General features: G+C 34.8%; 1 protein-coding gene across 1 annotated transcript in view; it reads right to left on the bottom strand.

The window, feature by feature from the left end:
- Positions 1-19,551, bottom strand: part of LOC306658296 (uncharacterized protein) — a 34,163-nt gene continuing 14,612 nt past the window's right edge. Inside the window, 18 exon segments of the mRNA XM_079135098.1 lie at positions 1-1,683; positions 2,346-2,585; positions 3,825-4,013; positions 5,463-5,666; positions 5,669-5,753; positions 7,507-7,614; positions 8,644-8,697; positions 9,010-9,029; positions 9,032-9,116; positions 11,166-11,219; positions 11,736-11,843; positions 14,655-14,708; positions 15,766-15,873; positions 16,981-17,088; positions 17,722-17,883; positions 18,564-18,617; positions 19,177-19,230; positions 19,368-19,475. Of these exon segments, the coding sequence (XP_078991224.1) occupies positions 3,898-4,013; positions 5,463-5,666; positions 5,669-5,753; positions 7,507-7,614; positions 8,644-8,697; positions 9,010-9,029; positions 9,032-9,116; positions 11,166-11,219; positions 11,736-11,843; positions 14,655-14,708; positions 15,766-15,873; positions 16,981-17,088; positions 17,722-17,883; positions 18,564-18,617; positions 19,177-19,230; positions 19,368-19,475 (1,482 nt within the window). The 3' untranslated portion in view covers positions 1-1,683; positions 2,346-2,585; positions 3,825-3,897.

Genomic DNA, 19,551 nt, shown 5'->3' on the forward strand with positions numbered 1-19,551 from the left:
TGACATGACAAAAGCGTGCATTTAATTCGATGCTTTGCAGAGATACATAACCAAAGTTGTGTGCATGGCTTGTCCTTTGGATGGCCCCGGTTGTTTATTTTTAAATAAGAAATAAAAATGGAGCCAACAAACGCAATTAAGAAAAAAAGTACCTCAAGACACAAGGGACCTACATGTCCTGGTCTAAGAAACATGCAAATGTTACAAAGCATTCCAGATACAGTATGACAGAGGAACAGCAAAAAGGCACTGGAACAATGCTCTTTCAGAAATGGGAAGTCTAACAGATACATTTTCACAAATGGCACTGATGAAACAGTATTGGTTTTTAAAGAATTTTGTAGAAAGAATTTTAGCACCATCATTAAAAGAAAAAAGAAAATAATACTTTTTAGCCCTGCCTATCTCCAGTCTCAGAATAATAACAGAAGCATAGCACCTTTCGGTATCTAAAATATAAACAAGAATACTAAGTCCATCCCAGCTTCTAGAGATGAGGTAGCTCATGCTAAGAAATGTTGGGTCTTTTTTCCTATGAAAGTTCAAAGGCCAAATAGTCTAATTCCAAACATCACATTTGATTAGAGTCGGCTCCACAACTCTGGGTTTCTAGAGCTTTTTCTTCATGATGCACTTCAGGATGATGAAATTGTATCTACGTGGAAGAGTCTCAACATCGGGTCCTGGAAATGTGTTTTTGAAGTTGTATGTGTAATTATTTCACATTCAGTGTCTTCTTAAATAAGAAGGAAATGTATTCAACATTATACCTGTGTAACTTCTGTCTATTAATAGATTGCATCAAAAGGGAAAGGTACTTTAAAAATTGAATGAGAAATGAGTATACACATGTCAAATTTTGCAAAAATTTGAAAAGTTGAAGAAATTCAATTTTTCTTCTGAAATTGCATTGAATATGTTATTTAAAATTCCATTTAAGACAGTGGTAAAATGGTATTTTTTTAAAAGATCCTCTTTTGACATTAGTAATACTACATCAAGACACACATGTGGGTTTCAATCACAAGTTTAAACATCTGGATTTCATTTTTCTTTGATGATTTGGGAATGAGGGATCCCAAAAGTGTAACAAATTTCTAGTTTTCAAACTGTAGCAAAGCAAAATAAACATGTATTGTAGTTTTATATACCCCACTCTTTAAGCTACCTGCCAGGAAGAATTTCCTCATAAATACTAAGCAACCTTTTTATTACATTGAAATAAATTGAAGAAAAGAGATATTTATTTATTTAATAAGTTTACTTTTTTTAAAAGGTGATCATTGTCATTGGTCGTCTTAATCCTAAACTGTGGTATTGAAAAATATTTTAAGTCAATTAAAACTTGAGGATTGTAAGTAAAATAAATATTTTGAAGGATAAGGAGGCCAGGCACTTAAGACCATATATACAGTGCTGATGTGTGATCAGCCATTTCTTCAAGAGTCTCAGGATCAACTTCAAACAGTCAAAGTTCTTGTGAACGGTGGTGGTCATCATTGATGGTGGTGCTCACTGTCAATGTCTGGGTTTATGTTACATAAAACAGACTGGCCCAATTTCAATGCCAAATTCCTGGTCTGTGCCGCCAACATCCACAGGGGCAAGATCTATGATGGGCAAGCGTGCCACATTCTGTGTTCTATATTCAAAGACGGTCTTGCCCACATTTCCGTTTCGCTTCTAGAAGTAAATGGTGCAATGGATTAATAGTAGACACAATTTTTTTTTCTAAGAATGTTAGACATAAACCTCCCCAGCCAACTTTTATAACATAAAAGCAATTATTTTTAGAACACTACTTAAATGTAAGAGCACTGGTAACAGTAAGTGAAGTACCAGCACACATGGCAAGTACTTCTTTCTACGTAAAAGTTCCTTTTATCTTTTGCAGTTTCCCAAATAGCAGCAATATAAATTGTAAAATAATTTGTTTTGTTTTTCACAAAGAATTTATAACTTATCCTATAATATCCTCCTTATTTTATATCTATGTATGCCAGTGGGGAGACAATCAGTGATGGATTATACATTTTATAATCAAGGGACTCTATACGTAGAACTGAGATTTAGTAAGTTAAATGACTTGCAGAAGAACCAAACCCATTTGCAAAGAGTTGGATCCGATCTTAGAAGTTCCAATTCTTTTTTTTTTTTTTTTTTTACTGTTTTATATTAACACTTCCATCATGCTTCATGTGCTAACACACATTCATGTTGACCCCACACAGCAACTCGATACAAAATGCAGCTGAGCTTATATATAAGGTAAAACTGACCTCACTTAAGTACAAAGATAGTATTTTTAAAGTAAGTTTTATGAGTGTATATCAAAAAGTACTTACAGAGCAAGTATCGTGAAGAACTGTATACCTGAATCTCACATTCCCTTCTCCTTTGATTTCTAAGTCATTTGCCCCTTTAAGAACCACAGCTTTCTTGAGGCTTTTGGCTTGCTCATCCATATATCCTACACTGTTTTTACAGAGGTAAGTGATGTTCTGGGAAGCTTCTTTTGATAACAGGCGCAGGAAGGTCATCTGAGTGATGGCTGTATTAGGTGACAGGTGGTCTCCATATGCAAACTAGAAACAAAGACTTTTATATGCAATACTGAAGGATTTCATAATGCATTACAGATAGATAAATTGATTTCAGCAAATCCTTAACTCTTATCATATAATAAGGTGGTCTAACTATACAAATAAAATGATCCTGAAATTTCGAGCATATTTGCAAGTAAGAACCTTTATCCTTACTATCCTGAACAGGAGGTGATGAAATGAACAATAATTATAATTTTCCAGAGAAAGATTATCTATTTTAAGATCTGTTTCAATCATCTATCAAATACCTCATTACTGTTATTATTAATTAGAGTAAGAATTAGGAATTAGCTGTTAGAATAAAATCTTTACTACCTATTATACACTCGAGGAAATATGAATTTAAAACATTTCCACTAGTCAACAAATAATTGCCCACAAGCTCTTTTTTATTCATCTTCTACTTTAAGCTTTCTTTTCAATGCTTCCATTTGAGTTTTTTACATAATGTCACATAACCTAAATTACATTTCAACCGTTTAGATTTAGGAGCAGAAGTGAGAAGGAAATTTCAGAGTTTGGCCATCAGAAGGAGATCTGGGATGAAATATTAAAATGAAAGTAGCAAGGCCTGGTGAAAGTTTGAATACTAGACCATGACAGGAGCAGAGGGTAGATTGGAACTCAGAAAAATATCAGTCAAATTTATATGATTACACAAGTGCTTTAAGTTCTAAAAATACTACAAAGTTTACAGCATGAGTTCATTATTAGAGATTATCTAATATTTATATATATATATGTGTATCTCACCATATTCTAGACATTACTCTAAACACTTATATTCATATGGATACTCTGGGATCTGAATTCAGTCTCACTTTAAGCTGGCAAAACTGAGGCTTCAAAAAATTTAGTCACTTCAGATGGCCCAACATCAGTAAAAGATCTAGCTAACAGTTACCCAGGTCTCCCGAAGCTGGACACAAGATTGTCATTCAACCATGGCAAGATCCCTTCAAGTACACTCCACTGTCATTGCCGTATAAATTAGAGAAACCAATCCTAGAAATAATGACTTCTGTACATTTTATCAATGGCAAAATTATAATTCAAAATTTATGCTAATCTAATGCCCAGTAAAACTTGGTTTATGCCTTGCTATTGCAATTGTAACTAATGAGAATATGTCACTTTAAAATAAACCTGGTCAAAAAAATAATAGCATAGTTCTAAATAAATTAAAAAAATATAATCTTGAATAAACAATTTAATTACCTGTGATCCTCTATTCATATCAAGACCGTACCAAACAGGTTTATTGTCAGGAGATTTGCTGGCCCACCAGGTTTTACGAGGCACACTGGATGGGTTTGCTGAAATACATGTTTCTCCTGTTTCCATATTGCAGGTAAACTTTGATTGCATCTTCAGCAGATCCCTGGTTGGGATCAATCCAATATTCACCTATTTTCCAAATGACAAATATATACTAAGTAAAGAGAATCTCAAATATGTTTATGGCTCTCCAAAATAATTAACACAGAATTTGGAAATATGACATTATTGATGAAGGACTCTTTTAACAGAGAACATTCTTTAAAGAAGAAAACAATTGTTACACACATGGGGACCTTCTAAACACTTGTCACTGTTCTAAGGCATTTTGCTCAACTATGAACTTAAGGCTGAAAACCTGCATGTGAAAGAAAATTTATCCCACTTTACAGAAGAGAAAAAGTAACAAAAATGGATGATATATTTTAAGTGGTTTTGCCTATATAGGTGTATTCTCATTAAATTTACAGAGCCAAAGTTTTAAAGAAATTAGAATTAGAATTTAATAATGTATTATTAAAACTATGAATAAAGTAATTAAATGAGTTGATTTACAATAGGATGTTATGAATCATCTCATCAGTCCTTTTTAAAATCAATCTGCTTATATATAAAATTTTTAAAACAGAATATACCAAGACATATGCTTCACATATAATCAAATACACAAATACAGATTTGTGCATATATATTTGTGTACATATATATGTATGTAAACATATGAAAATCAAGTTTTAAATAAAAAGAAAGGAGAGTGGTGGAATATAAAGTATACAATTAGAATAAAATTGCCTACTTTTGAAAGAGCACACTTTTAACCATCCTAGTCAATGTCATTTCACAGTTAACTGAAATTCTGACTATTTCTCAGCTCATTCCTATGGTCTAGGATCCCCCAGATCTTATTAGAACAAACAAAATAATAGAATAAGGCAAAGTTCAAGCATAGTTCACAGTTCAGAAACACTATTTCATTCCAAAATGCCTTACAACCTTACTATAACTTGTTCCTGCCTGCAAAACATTCCAGATGTATGATTAGAACATTATATGAAAGTATTTCCATATTCAAACAAATTTGGGAAAAAATATATACTGAAGTTGACTCTCATTGATCTCACAATATGTGGTAACATATTAAAACTCTGAGAGTCATGCAGGTAAATAAATGTTTAATTGGGCTTCAGCAAGTATTTTATATACATATATATATTGTATATATATATCATATATATATGTGTGTGTGTGTGTGTATATACTGTATATAACTTTGAGATGATTTCTATTCCTCCAAAATCCCTACTGTTTTAGGACTTCTGGATGGAAATGGAACTATCATCATGAAATTAGATTATTAATACAATATATGCTCTATTATAATACAAATCATCTTGCTCTATAATTTTTTTTATGTCATTTACTTTCTCCACAACAAAACTATAAGTTCTGTGGCATGTTTATTTCTTCATCTCTGTGTCTATCACTAATTAGAAAATCCATAAATTATTTTGGAATGGAGGTGAGAAACATCATCATCAGAAACAACACCTTCTGCTCAAATGGGCACTGTCCACTCACCACTTTGCTTTGTGGAGTGGCAAAGCTTTAAGTCATCACAGGTTCGGGCTGGGTGCTTCTTGGAGCCATCAGGACTGCGCATGGTTTCAATCTGACTACTGAGTGACTTCAATGTTGCATGGACCCCTGGGTCAGTTTTGTTTTTGTCATCAGGAGCTGCCTGATCTTCAGTAAACTCTGGAAGTGGATCTGGCATGCTCTCATCATAGTGACCCATGATATCACCAGGGCAGCTGTAAGGTGACCAGGGGGACCTGGAGGGCCTGGTGGTCCAGGTTCACCAGGAGGACCCTAATCAAAAAGAAATCAGAAATACATTTAAACTGATGCTTTTATTTTTAATTTCCTAAATTAGTGGAGTGTGGTGCACAGAGTTATGATGTGACGTTCCAATTTGACAGTTCTGGGAAATCTGTCACTCATGCCCTTTTGTAAATAGATGGTGCTGCTAAACTATAGCTTTCCAAGGATGAGGAATGATGCCTGTTTTCAGGCAACATATCTGCAAGTCAGCATCTGAGAAAAATAAAGATTAAACCACAAAATATTTGCTTCAATGTCTACCTTGACAATACAATATATTTTATATTAAAAACATGCAGACATGTGCATCATTTCAAATCATTTTGAGCAAGGTACAGCTGAAATTTTTTCCAAAGCATTTATGTATGGAAGATGAAGCAGGGCTGCAGGGGCACTGTGGGTGCTGGTTCAATAAGGCTGATGTTGATACCAAGGAAATCCCCACAAGAAACACCCACAAGAGAATTTCCCCTACTTCCCAATCAAAGGGAAGCAAAGGAAGTCTTTTATATGTATTAATTACTGTGCACATAAAGATTCTCTGTACTAAAAAAAGTGGAAGAAAGTTCTCACTAGCCTTTTTTTTTTTTATAGATGCAAGTAAAGAGCTCTCCTACACTTTTGCCAAATGAGAACTATTAGATTAAAAGGAAGATAAGCACAAAAATGTGGCAGAGACTACAAAGGTCTTCTCTATTAATTTCCTTCTGCATTTCCCAAGGACAAACTCCACAGCTTGAAAGAAGCAGGCAAAAACCTGAAGAGACACACTCCCCCCACATGGAAATCACAGCCCTGGGCATCAGAAGGTTGGAGTCCTAACAATGGTTCTGCCACTTATTATGTAGCATCACAAAAGCTGCTTCAGTCCAATCCAAGTTCCAATGCTTTCTCATCCTCAAAAGGCTCTTACGAATAAATTTGCAGGTCATTATGAGTCCATGCATTCCTTTATGGTCAACTCAAGGAATAAGATGCATTTTTTACCTACCAAAGACCACTGAACAATAAATAAAATCACTCAAGAGTTACATAAGTTCAGTGCATTCTAATTAGATAGCTGTTTTCTATTCACAGAGAAATAAGTAGGAAACATTCTTCTTGACCATAGAAAACATGAGCTTATTTGACCCACATAACCGAATAATAAATATTTGGTATAATGGCGTTGGCATTGAGAACAAAGACAAAATAAGGAGAAGAAGGTAAATTAGATTAAAGAAACACCCAGGAGAGAAGCATAAATTCATGTGCACACGTGCCCACTAGTAATTTGCACATGGAGACAAAAGACGTTCTCCAAAGGTCTGAGAAGGTAGAGATTAGCTAATGCAGTTTATAGCTATATATCATCCTCAAACCAATACTATAAGAATTTTTAATGAAAAAATTTAATTGAAATCCTCTCTGAATGTCATTTGCAATGTAAAAAAGCCTCAGTCTCATATACTTAATTTTCCAGCATTTTCATGATAGTCACCACAACCCACAGATAATTAAAATATGTAATTTATAGCAAAGCAACATAAATAGAATTATAACTTGCTATTTGTTTTAACTGGTAGCACATGAAATCAAAGCCTGGTTATCTTGGGCTCTGATGTTTTATACTCTAAATTATCTATATTAAATACTTGAAATAGTTACTTTGGAATTTGTTTTCAGGGTCCCCTTAAGTCCCTTGTTCAACAGGCTGCTGTTCTCAACAGCATTTCCTGCATGTAAACCCCTATGACTTTACCTCAGGTCCTGCTTCTCCTACACTGCCCCGCACACCAGGAGGTCCGATTGGCCCAAGTGGCCCAGGGTTTCCTTCTTTGCCTAAAGGACCAACTGGGCCTGGAGGACCCTGAAAGAAAACAATGACTGCTTTAGATACTGTGAAAAAAAAATTTTTTTTTACAATGCCCCTCTCTAATCAAAGAACTATTGTGCAGATGGAGCTATAACAATGATTTCTCAGATTGGTTTCCTTAAAGACTAATAAATGGCCTTCTGGCACTTTCAGTCTTTACAATTTCATCAGACATGAATTGTCCTTCGTCCATGCATGGTAAAAGACCAGTATACATTAAAGACTTTAATAGACTAATCATCTACTTTTATTGGTAACAATTGTTTCATCAAATCTCAAATAAACTTAGTTGGGAATTCAATTAATTCAGAATAAGGAAATGACTAAGGTTGAAGGATTAGATATAAATTAATTTGGGGTGCTTATCCTGTAGAAGCATAGTAATTTTATACTATTATTTCTCTTTATCTGATTTATTTGTAATGTACTTAGATATAGTACAATTCATTTCTAATTTTTCTAATTTTTTCTAAACTTCTTTTTCTATTTACCTAAATAATTACTGTGTCAATTGCATTATGACATTAGTGACTTATTACAGGCAGCATTAATATGAATATAGGCTTTCTAAAAGCTTCAAGTATTGGTTTAATTTTATGATTTGTTTCCAAATTAGCCTTATACAAACCATTTCTAAGAAACTATTATAATTACTTAAAGGACAAAATATATCCAGCTTCAAAATTTTTTTCCATTTCACGAGTAGGTCCAATTACATCACCTCAAAGAGTGCAAGCTTAATGGAAATTTTAATTAACAAAAAGTAAGAAAATGAATAGATGATTATCTACAAATCCTCTGTAAGAGATTCCAAAGGGGGTCCATATTATGACATTTGTCATCTTAGAGGATATTTCTACTTTAAAGTAATTGTTAAATAGTTTGTCTAATATATTTGATGCTAACTCAGAGAACATGAGCCAATCTCAGTTTCAATATCATGAAATGAAACTGAAACATGAGCATTATGTCAACGAAGTTGTTATTATTTATATGTGCAACTTATTTATTTTTGTTACTTACTCTTGGACCAAATGGACCAGGGATTCCAGCACTGCCTTGTTCACCATTTGGACCCTAAACAGGAATAAAATTGAAAATGTTATTCAAATATGTAGATCTTGCATTGTGCCATTGTCAGTTTTAAAAATATGTTGTCATTGACTTCAGCAGTATACACTACTAAGCCATCTATCTCCACAATGTCTCCATGAGTTGGCCAATATTAAAGACAACTCTCCATAGGAGTAAAAGTACAAATAACATTTTGCTTTATATCTACCCCACAAAATTGTAGCAATTATATTGCATAATAGGTAATTTTGAAATTAAAATGGGATTAAAAAAATTCATCTGTGTTAAAGTCAGAAAACTTAAAGAATAACTTACAGGAGGTCCAGGGAGACCTGAAGACCAGTGAAGCCTCTGTGGCCTTTCTGACCCCGGTCACCTCGGTCTCCACTATCACCTTTGTCGCCACGGGGTCCTTGAGGTCCCTAGAATTATAGTCATGACATGGATGCCACTTCTCACGACTACAATTTGCTGCAATTCTACTTTTGACAACTGCATTTACCATAACTTTGAACCCTGTAGTTTACATGATATGAACATGTTTACTTATCTAAAGAGGCAATAAAAATAGGATTTTGTCTATTATTTCCAAGGAATGATAGGTGATCAGTGATGCTTTTCTGAAATTCCAGTTTTCAAATGTTTATCCCTTTTAAGCATAAAGGTTAATTCATACTTAATGAGATATTTTAAGTTTGATCTAACCTATCTGAAAGAATTTCAAAAAATTACATTTTTATATATTTATCTGATATAATAATATAAAAAATTTCCCTGTAAATAGATTCTTTGAAATTAAAACCTCAAAGTACTTTTTTTATTTGCCATGTTTCCTCTAAGGATAAAAATGTTCGTTAATTTGCATATACAAATAAACTAAATGACAGCTGTGACTATATTAAGAAATGGGCAAAAATTTGAGCAAATGAAACCAAAGTATCATCAGTAAGTTATTCTTTTCTAAAGAAAATACAAAGAAATCCTATGTTATTCTCATCATCACTGCAATATCTGTAACCAGATCCTGAATTCCTGGTCCTGAAAAATGAAAGAAAAATCTATAGTGAGGAGATCCTATTTTGTAGTAGAAGCTGCGCCCAGAGAAGAGGTGAAACTTATCTCACTGATCTGAGCTACTTGGTTGTTACTTGGTTGTTGTGGCTGGTTTTTTTTTTTTTTTTTTTTTTTTTTTTTTAGGAATAAAAACAGGTCTAGGGGTTCAGTGTTCAGTGGTTCACAGTAAACTGACAAGTGCCATAGGGTTCCCCACTATGGAGTCAGCTTCTGCTGTCTTTAGAGTTCCCCTAAAAGAGAACTGGAATCCTGTTAATCCGCCTATGGAAGATGGATGAAATCATCAAATCCACTGTTTGTCAGCTTAATGTTTTCCATTATTGGTGTCTTTGGTTTTATTTTGCATTTGGTTTTTAATTGTGATTATCTCGTTGTTAGATAACATAGGAGCCTTTTATAATAAATCAAAACTAAATTTTAGTAACTTTTACATATTTTATATACCAATGTAAAGGTGAGCATCAAAATTAGTCTGAATGTTTTCATAATGTTATAAAGGTTCTTTTATTTTGAAGTTGTCCCAAAATTTCATAATTTAAAATAAACTACAACAGAAAACAGCTATTTAAATTAATTAAAATTCATTTTTTCATGAAAAACAAAGTTACAGTGTTTCTGTTACTGGTTAGAAACCATTCATCTGACACATAGTACAACTATGAAATCTTTACCAGTCAAGCTCAAATTAAAGTGGGGAACTTAAAAATATGATCATGGTTTTATGGATATAATTGTTCTTCATGAATATAGACATTGATGTATGGGTATAAGAAACATGATCTATTAGACTGCCATAAGTATAAACAATAGAACATCTGTATAATAATAATTAAAAATTAGCCAAAAGCAAACAGCATGAAGATCTGAATCCAGTCAAGACAGTAAAATTAAAAATAAAACATACTATATAATGATGCTTTTCAAGTATCCAAATAGATTGCAGATTTGCTTTCCTATGTGATTTTTGAGGACATCTTGGAGAGAAATACATTATTGCACTATTATTCTAGGAGAAACACTTTAACTCTAGTCTTATTGATAATTGAAAGAAGTATTAATGAAGTACTCTCTGATGTTTTGATACATGGACATATGATGTAATGCCCAAATTAGGATAAATATATCTATCTTATCAAACATTTATATTTCTTTTGTGGCAAAAACTTCAAAAATCCTTTCTTCTGATTTTGTGAAATGTGCAGTATATTATTTTTATCTATAATCAGCCCACCGTTCAATAGCACACCAAAACTTCTTGATCCTATTCAACTATAACTTAGTACCCATTGAACAGCATTTCTCCATCCCTCCTATTTCTGAATCTTTAAATCATACTTCTTTGGAAACATATGTTATGTAAGAAAGCATGCATTTGTTAAGAAAAACAGAGGACTTACATGTAAACCACGTTTTCCAGCTCGACCTGGTGGTCCTATAGGACCTCGAGAACCCTAGAAGAATATTTCCCACAGGTTGGTATTTTAAAAAAATACACATATTACATAGATATAGGATGTCAAAAACATGTATTTACAGTTCAGTGCTTGTATGTGTGTGTATGTACATTCTTATGGCTAATCCATTGAGTCCGGTGAACATCTGTGTGTAGGTAAGAACTTGCTAACACCAATATTTTTAAAGTCAGTTTTATTAACTGACTTCACTAAATGAAGACTATCTTAGTTGATTATAAAAAGACATTACTTGCATAATCTGATGCATACTTATTACATTTCCTATAAATCAAAGCATTTTCAGTTTAGGAAAATCAATACATTAGGATCTTTGAAACTGTATTTGAAATCAAATGGACATTAAGACTAAAATATATATTATTTCATAATTGACTCCTTATCATTCTTTGTTCAGAGTCCTTAACCAAGTGCACATGTGCAATTTTTTCCATGCATACATAAAGTTTATAATACAGTGCTTAACTGTCAGTGAGAAATTGATTCCCTTCTTACCGGATCTCCTCTTTGTCCTGCATCTCCTGGGGCACCCACAGGGCCAGGAGTTCCAGGGGCACCCTGAGAGCCTGGAAGGCCTGCAGGCCCAGGGTCTCCACGATCACCCTACATAAGAATAGTCACAATATTATTCTTTAAACGTTTATTCTAAAGCAGCAGTATTCTATTTGTTCAAGCTCTTCACAATATGCAAATATATATATATATATATGCCTTTTAAAACATTTTACTTCTTCTTTTACTTACATTTATTAATTAATAAATTGAAGAGAAATAAGTTTATTATTATTTCTGCCCAGTTTCAGATTTCATCTTTCCCTTCACCTCTACTCTATTGCTCCCACAGAGAAGATTACTGACATATAGGAGGGGCCACTTTCAGAATTTAACATCTTTTCTGGACAAGCAGTCTTCAAACTGGAGTGTCCAGACAGTTGAATACATAGTCTTTCCAAAGAGTATAAAAATAAAAAAAAAAATTTAGGGAAACCACCTTCCAGATCTGTAATACCCTACATCATCTTTCAGAAAATTCATTTTTGAGCATCCTTTCCTGTTGGGGGCTGTGCCATGTTGATCACATCGGCAGCGAGGAGGTTAATTGACATAAGCACACTCAGGTGATTTATCGTCCACGCACACAATGTATGCGCATGTGTTCTCAAGCACTCCTAATTGTGCCTGCTCGGAGCGTCTGGCCTAATCTTTGCGTAAGAGGCGTGGCCCTGCTCTCCACCTCCTGGAGGTGATATAAGCGTAGGCGGAGCAAGACAGGGCAACATGCGCAGCAGCAGCCAGAGAGAAGACACACATACGCAGCAGCTAGAGGGGAAAACACACAGCTGCCATTAGCAGAAAAAGCTAGCAGAAGAGCAGCTAGCAGAAAGCGGCGGAAGGCAGATCGCAGAACGGAGAACTGAGACGCATCACTAAACCACCTTAGGCAGACGTACCCTTAGTTCACAGGATGCAGGACGCACCAGTAAGAAGCAGTAGACTTTAAGGCATAGCAAGTCTCTCTTCCTCTAAGTTCTAAGCAAAGTCTGTCCTTCTCTCAAAGTCTCTCTTAAGCAAAGTCTCTCTCTCTCTCCCCTATCAAAGCAAGTAAACCTCATTTCCTCTATCCTCTATAAACAAACAAGCGGGAAAGCAGTGCACTAAAGAGAAAGATAGAAGTAGCTCAGTTTCCAGTCCACCACCCGTAAGACCCGTGCAAGTTGCTGCAGGCGGTGACAAATATCTCCGGATTTGTACCGCAAAGAGCCAGCGACACTTTCCCACTTCCTCTGAATAGTCACCCTTCTCCCACTTTATGAAAGAAAAGCAAACGTCAAACCATCTGCAAACTTATTATGGTACGATGTCCCAAAGAGTAAATATTTCTTGGCAACCAAACCAACAGACATTTCCAGAATAGACCATATATTTTGAAAATAAAGCTAAGATGGATTTGGGAAGGAATGGGCTGCTCCTTACTATATACAGATGACCCAGTTATGACAAGACTCCCAATAATGCCTCCTTAAGTCAGAGGTGAGATGATTTTTGACATGAACATATGTGTGCATAATTATTTGACTTGAAAAATTGAGCCATACTTTATTTTCCAACAGAAATTAAGTCTTATCTAACGGATGATTTAGCAACCAAAATAAACTTTTGGCAATTAGGTTAAAGAACAGACACTCATAAACAGAATGAGCTAAATCGGAAACCCCCAGAATTTCAAACATTTAACGCAAGTTTACATTTAGAATCTACTCCACTGCAACTATGTAACTGTGATATTTTTTAAAAAAAGGGGGTGGACAGCAACTTAAAATGTGAATAGGGGCTTACAGATTTTCAAAATTATTTCAGGAAGTGCTGCAGCAAGATCTTTAAAGGTTACTACACTACATGTATATACTGACAAAGAGAGAAGCCACTTAAGCCAAGAGATATGCAGGCCCAAAGTTATGATAGATAAAAGGAGTCAGCACAAGGTTTCCCTAACTTCCCTATTTTTTCAACGTGAGGATGTTCTTAAGTGCCGACCCTGTGCTAGTTTTTAAGCATGTTATTTAGCATAAAAGTACTTAATGGAGCTGGGGAGATAGCTTAGTTGGTAGAGTGCTTGCCTTGCACAAGGCCCTGGGTTCCATCCCCAGCACTGCAAAAAAAGAAAAAAAAAAAAAGTACCTAATGACCTAGGTTTTAATCACATTTAAAGTATTTGACAACAGTGCTGAAAATTTTCTCAAGATCACATGGCTGGTTACTTTCAGAATCAAGCCTCCATATCAGGTCTGCCTGGCTCCACAGTACATTAGACTAATGAGGAGAACTTCAGGTGAAAACCCATTACATCATAACACATTTTGGGGTAAGGAGTGATTTTTGCCTTCAGTGGCCCAATATTCTAAAACAACTATGCAACTTCCAAATGAGACTGAGCTTCAGATAAAGTCAAGGAAATTTTCAGTTCAGCCAGAGACTAATTTTAAAATAAATCATGCAATAGATAAAGCTTAGAAAGCTTATATCCTCATAAGTCATTCACTTTAGGGGGTGAGTAGAGAAATTTAAATGTCATGCAGCTCTATTTCAGCTTTTAGACTTTAATGAATCAGTTTGATATTTAGAACACTCCATACGTATCCTTGCCCAAAGTCTTTATGTTGCACCAAAGATGAAAGTAATTTGTTTTCCTGCTTTGAATTAAATATGCCATCTTAATTTGCCATGTATTTAAATGTCACTTCACTTACAAGATTTTCCAAATTTACAACCTTACAAAAAGGTTTGTTACTATCAGAAAAATCAGAGCTGCATTGGAGTTATGAGAATAAAGGGTGTTTTTTTTAATGAACTATAATTAAAAGGATTCAGGTTTATATGAGTCTTGATTGCTTTAATCAGTGACATTGTTCTTACACGTTCTCCAACAGCACCGTCCCGGCCTGGAGTACCATCATTACCTGCTGGACCCTATGAGGAATCACATGTTAAAACCAATTAGCAGTAGTGAAAAAGAATCTCATCCTAATGTCAGAAAAATGACAGCCTGTCTTACACCTCTCTTCTTTAAACTATAAATTAGCATTTATGGAAATCTCAGTAGAAGAAAGGTTTCTACCATTTTTTTTTATTACTTTGAATTGCTTGTAAAATTAACACAGTCTTACTTAATCTAAAATTGTTCCTGCCTAGTTCTTATTTTTAAAAAAGGAAAAAATTCTCAAATACCTTGAAATAAATAAACAATAACATGCTTGCTGTTTTATGTTTGTTTGCATTACCAATGAATGGTTTTTCTTGTTACTTTTTGAGTTTATCCAAATAATATATTCTTAGGGTTTTAAAACCAAATGACTTATTTAGATAATGCTACTTTGCATTTGAAAGTAGATAGTCTACACTCCCTCTTATATTTTGATTTTCTTCAGGACCATAACTTTGTTATTTGATTTTTAAAAATAGTTCAAAAAGTCCTTGATGATTTCTTTCAAGAAAATGTGACTGATGAGTCACTCACTAAAGTGCTGAACAGAGGATATTCCAACTTTTAACTTCTCAAGTTGCCTATTTGAAACTTATTTCCTCTCAAAAGAGCCTAAGGAACATGACATCAATAGTGTTACTTTATAGTGATGTTTAAGCAAAGTGATCTCTACTTACTTTGCCCTTTTAACATGATGTAGAAGCTATATTAATCCTATCACCATAAAACTTGGCAATCCCATTACAAAATGAAATAATAACAAGGGGAAAGATGAATAGCTGTGTCCTTTCACCTTGAAAACAATTTAGCAAAAGCTAAATCAAGTGAAGCACCCAGCTCCAGACTTGCCGAAGGTCAGTGCAGACACTGATTTTGTTCCTTCTTCTTTATCCAATCATTTAACCAACTCTCTGGGGAAGCGGAGTACCTCAAAATAACATTACTGACCAGCTTCCTTAATGTCATATGTGCAATCAGTTTCTAAATGATACAATTTTCATCATGCCCAGATAACAAAAGAGCAATGTTCGCTATGGCACTCACTTCTGGTCCAGGTTCACCTACGGGACCGTTTGAGCCAGGGGGTCCCACAGGTCCAGGGGGACCTTTATCTCCTGTTGCACCAGTTGGTCCTACTTTTCCTGGTGTGCCCTGAAATTGAAGTATAATACGTCAACCACCTCTGAAGACACTGAAGAATTCCAATTCCTATAAAGACTCCATTTACTGAAATGGTGCTGTAGTTCCTTCTTCTATAGCAATAATTGTCCATTATCCTACAATGCCCACATCGCTGTAATGCATGCTTAGCTACATACCCACTTCTTCTCACATTCCTCCTGACATACTAAAGGGACTAAAACGCATTCTTTGCCAGCAGCTCAGGAGTGCCTTTTGGGTTTGAATCACATGTAGTTAATTCTGGCTGCCCTTCTAGCATCTGTATCACTAGTAACATAAACTCATTCCATTTTACTCTCTCCTTGTCTGCCCAATATCATACTGTTTTCTGATATTTTAGTCTCACTTATCAAGGAATTTTACTTTCAGGTCCTTGGTCCAATTCTGAGAATAATAAGATATCCCTTAAATCCTAATTGACTGGTTTGAGATTTCTACCCAGATGTCTTAATTCCAAGATCCCAGCAGTACACCTCTCCATCCACGTTCCATATAAAAACATTATTAATTTTTTCTCAAGTATTGTAAACTTTCAGTGGTAAAATTCAGTCTCTTCAAAGCTAATACTGAATCAAACTTTCATCCATACTTCAAAGAATATGAGATTCTTAAGCCCCCTCCAGGGAACAGGAGGTTGTCTTCAGAGGCCTTCTTGATAATTCACCCACATCCACCTCTAACATTACTTCAGCTCAACTACTTCTTCCCTTTGATAGTTTACTGTGAAATATGGATGTTTTGTTAAGCATGTTTATTTAAAAAGACACTACCTACTCACCAGGAGATTATCCCCCTTCTCTAGCTCCATGGATCTCTTTTAATCTTTGAAGAAAGATTTAAGAGTCACCAAAAATCCAAATCCTTATTGCCTACTTCTTTAGCCCCAGGGTTAAACAAATACATTTTTCAAAGACTTTGAAAGGTAGTTAAGCATTTGACACTTAAGATCAAATGGTTCTTGAGATAACTCAGAATTTATGTCCATTCAAGACTGTTTAACTCTATTCATTAAGAAAAAAAAAAATCAATTTTCTCTGCACAAGTTATTTTGCATACTTGACAACTGCAGAGACTCACCGCTGGGCCCGGCAGGCCGGGCATGCCTCGTTCCCCACGTTGTCCAGGCATGCCGACAATCCCTCTCTGCCCTGTTGTTCCAGCTGGACCAGGAGGACCATCTGGACCCTAATATCGAGGATAAATTCTAATTAAAAATTCTGCAGAGTAAAAACCATATCCAGGGAATTTACAATACAGTGATTACAGATTTATAGATTTAGGGTATGAAAAAAGTTCTGCCTCACAAAACCATACTATACATGAGCAGTCATAAATTATAATTCACAGCCTCCAACTCTATTTAAAGGTGAAAACAGCACATCAGTTGAAAATGACCTTAAAAAATGTAAATATTGATTGAAAAAAGAGAGAACTATTCAAAAAATATTTTTTTTCTTTTAAAAGGACAGAAAGAAATTTAAAAAGTAAAGAAATAGTATCTAACTAAACACATTAATATTTAGAAGCAGTTGTCTGTTAGTACAATAATATATGTATGTGTGTATATATTTAAATGAAAAATAATTTTCTGATTTAGTTTTTGAAAACTATATCCATTACTTTCTGTATATTTATACAGATACTTTCTTTTAGAGAAGAGAATTTTAAATTTAAAAAAAATCTATAGAGCTTTATGCACTTAAATGTGTACAGAATAGTATTTAAGTATTAAATATTTCTATGTGGCCATGATTATTATGGGTTTCTATCTGCAATATCTCAACTGGAGGTGGTCTGAAACAAAGATGTCAAACTTACAGGTTGCCCGTCTTCTCCTGGGTCCCCTTTGTCTCCTGGGCCACCAGGTGGGCCAGCTGGTCCGCGATCTCCCACTCGCCCATGAGAGCCAGGGTCCCCACGAAGACCCGGAGGTCCTTCCTTCCCGGGCTCCCCTATGGGCCCAGCAGGTCCTGGAGCGCCCTAGTACAACACAGAAAGGAAGAGCCGGAGGGAAGAGCAGAAGTCAAGTCAGAGGGGTTGGTTCAGTGGGCTCTGCTTCAAATGCAGATGACTAAGCCTTGCAGGTTGGTCTTCCTGTTAATCATTAAGTGTACTTAAATAAAACAAAACAAAAGAAAGCACAACTGCACATTCATTTCATTTCCCAGGAGAAAAATCTAAATATCATTTGCAGATAAGTCCCTTTGAATCATTATTAAAAGAGTGGTGAAATTACTTTGAAATTTTTTTCACACTTCTCTGTTCTAGTTATGAATATTTAATATTTTATTCTGTCTGACCTGCTCTTATAATGACAGAATAACATTTATTACAGAAAGTTTCATTGATTCTTCTGAACTTCTGATTCTGATTTTCTGAAGAAAATGATAAGTACATAATACTATTAGTATTTAGTACTCAAATGGAATAATTGTGAAACTTTAGGGCTAAAAATGACTCACAAATAAGCCCCTCCAAGAAATATTGGTTTATTAAATATGAGTTTGCTTTGATAAAACGCTTATGAATTGTTGCAATAGGAGGGGTTAAACTAACAAACGAGTCAGTAAGGAATTAAATAAAAATAATAACTCAACTGTATCAAGTGTCTATGTGTAACTACATCATTACCAATGACTTGAATCACTAAGTTGACTCACAGCAGGGCCTGGAGGTCCAACTCTGCCAGCAGAACCAGGAAAGCCTGTAGCACCCTAAGAAATAATATTATATGATCAATTGTTACATAATATTAATTAGTTATACATATTTTCCTGAGATCCATTTTTTTTTTTCAAGGAAGACTTTGGCCTTTAGATTCCCTTCCATGTTGTGATCATGTATTTTTTCTTATGAATTATACATTTTTGAGAAATAACCTAGATGAATTGTTGGATAGGGCACTGTTTTTCCTTTCAACTTTTCTTTTATCTTGAACATACATAGGTAGGGCGAAAAACATAAATATTTTATATAATCAAATTTTATTAAGTGCTTCGACATGATTCATTTACCCCTTTACTTGGGTAATATATTATTCACTTGGGTAATAAATTATTTATGTTTACATTGAAGCAGCTGGGTCTCCAAGATTACAGGATTTATTTTAACCCAGATCTCCATCTTAGTCAAGTCTGTTTTGCTCTACATAATAGCTGATACCTGGAATAACTTACTATAGTTTCTGATGAAGACTAACTTTTACATGGCCAAACAGTATTCGATAACTGGAACTAGCTGTACATAATTCCTCGAGTATCCAAAATAACTTACAGGTGGACCCTGGGTTCCTCGTCCACCTTTCAGTCCAGGAACACCATTAGGGCCCTAAGTTGGAAAGAAACAAAAGATTACTGTAGTAAAGTGCAATTAGTTTAATGATCACAGAAAACATTAAGTACTGGACTCAAGTTATGCATTTTTGGTTTTGATTTTGTTTTTCTTTGTCTTGTTCTTTAACGTACATGAGGGCCAGGGGATCCTGCTAGCCCTTGTGGTCCAGGGGATCCAGCATCTCCTTTCTGTCCTGGCTCTCCAGGTTCACCTTTTACTCCAGGCTGCCCATCAGGACCCTATATGCAATTGCACAAATGAGCAACTGATTATAAGATTATGGACAAAGTGTTTAATGTTAATTGATACAAATAT

This window comes from Sciurus vulgaris (genome assembly GCF_902686455.1).
Source record: "Sciurus vulgaris genome assembly, chromosome: 3".
Lineage (NCBI taxonomy): Eukaryota > Metazoa > Chordata > Mammalia > Rodentia > Sciuridae > Sciurus > Sciurus vulgaris.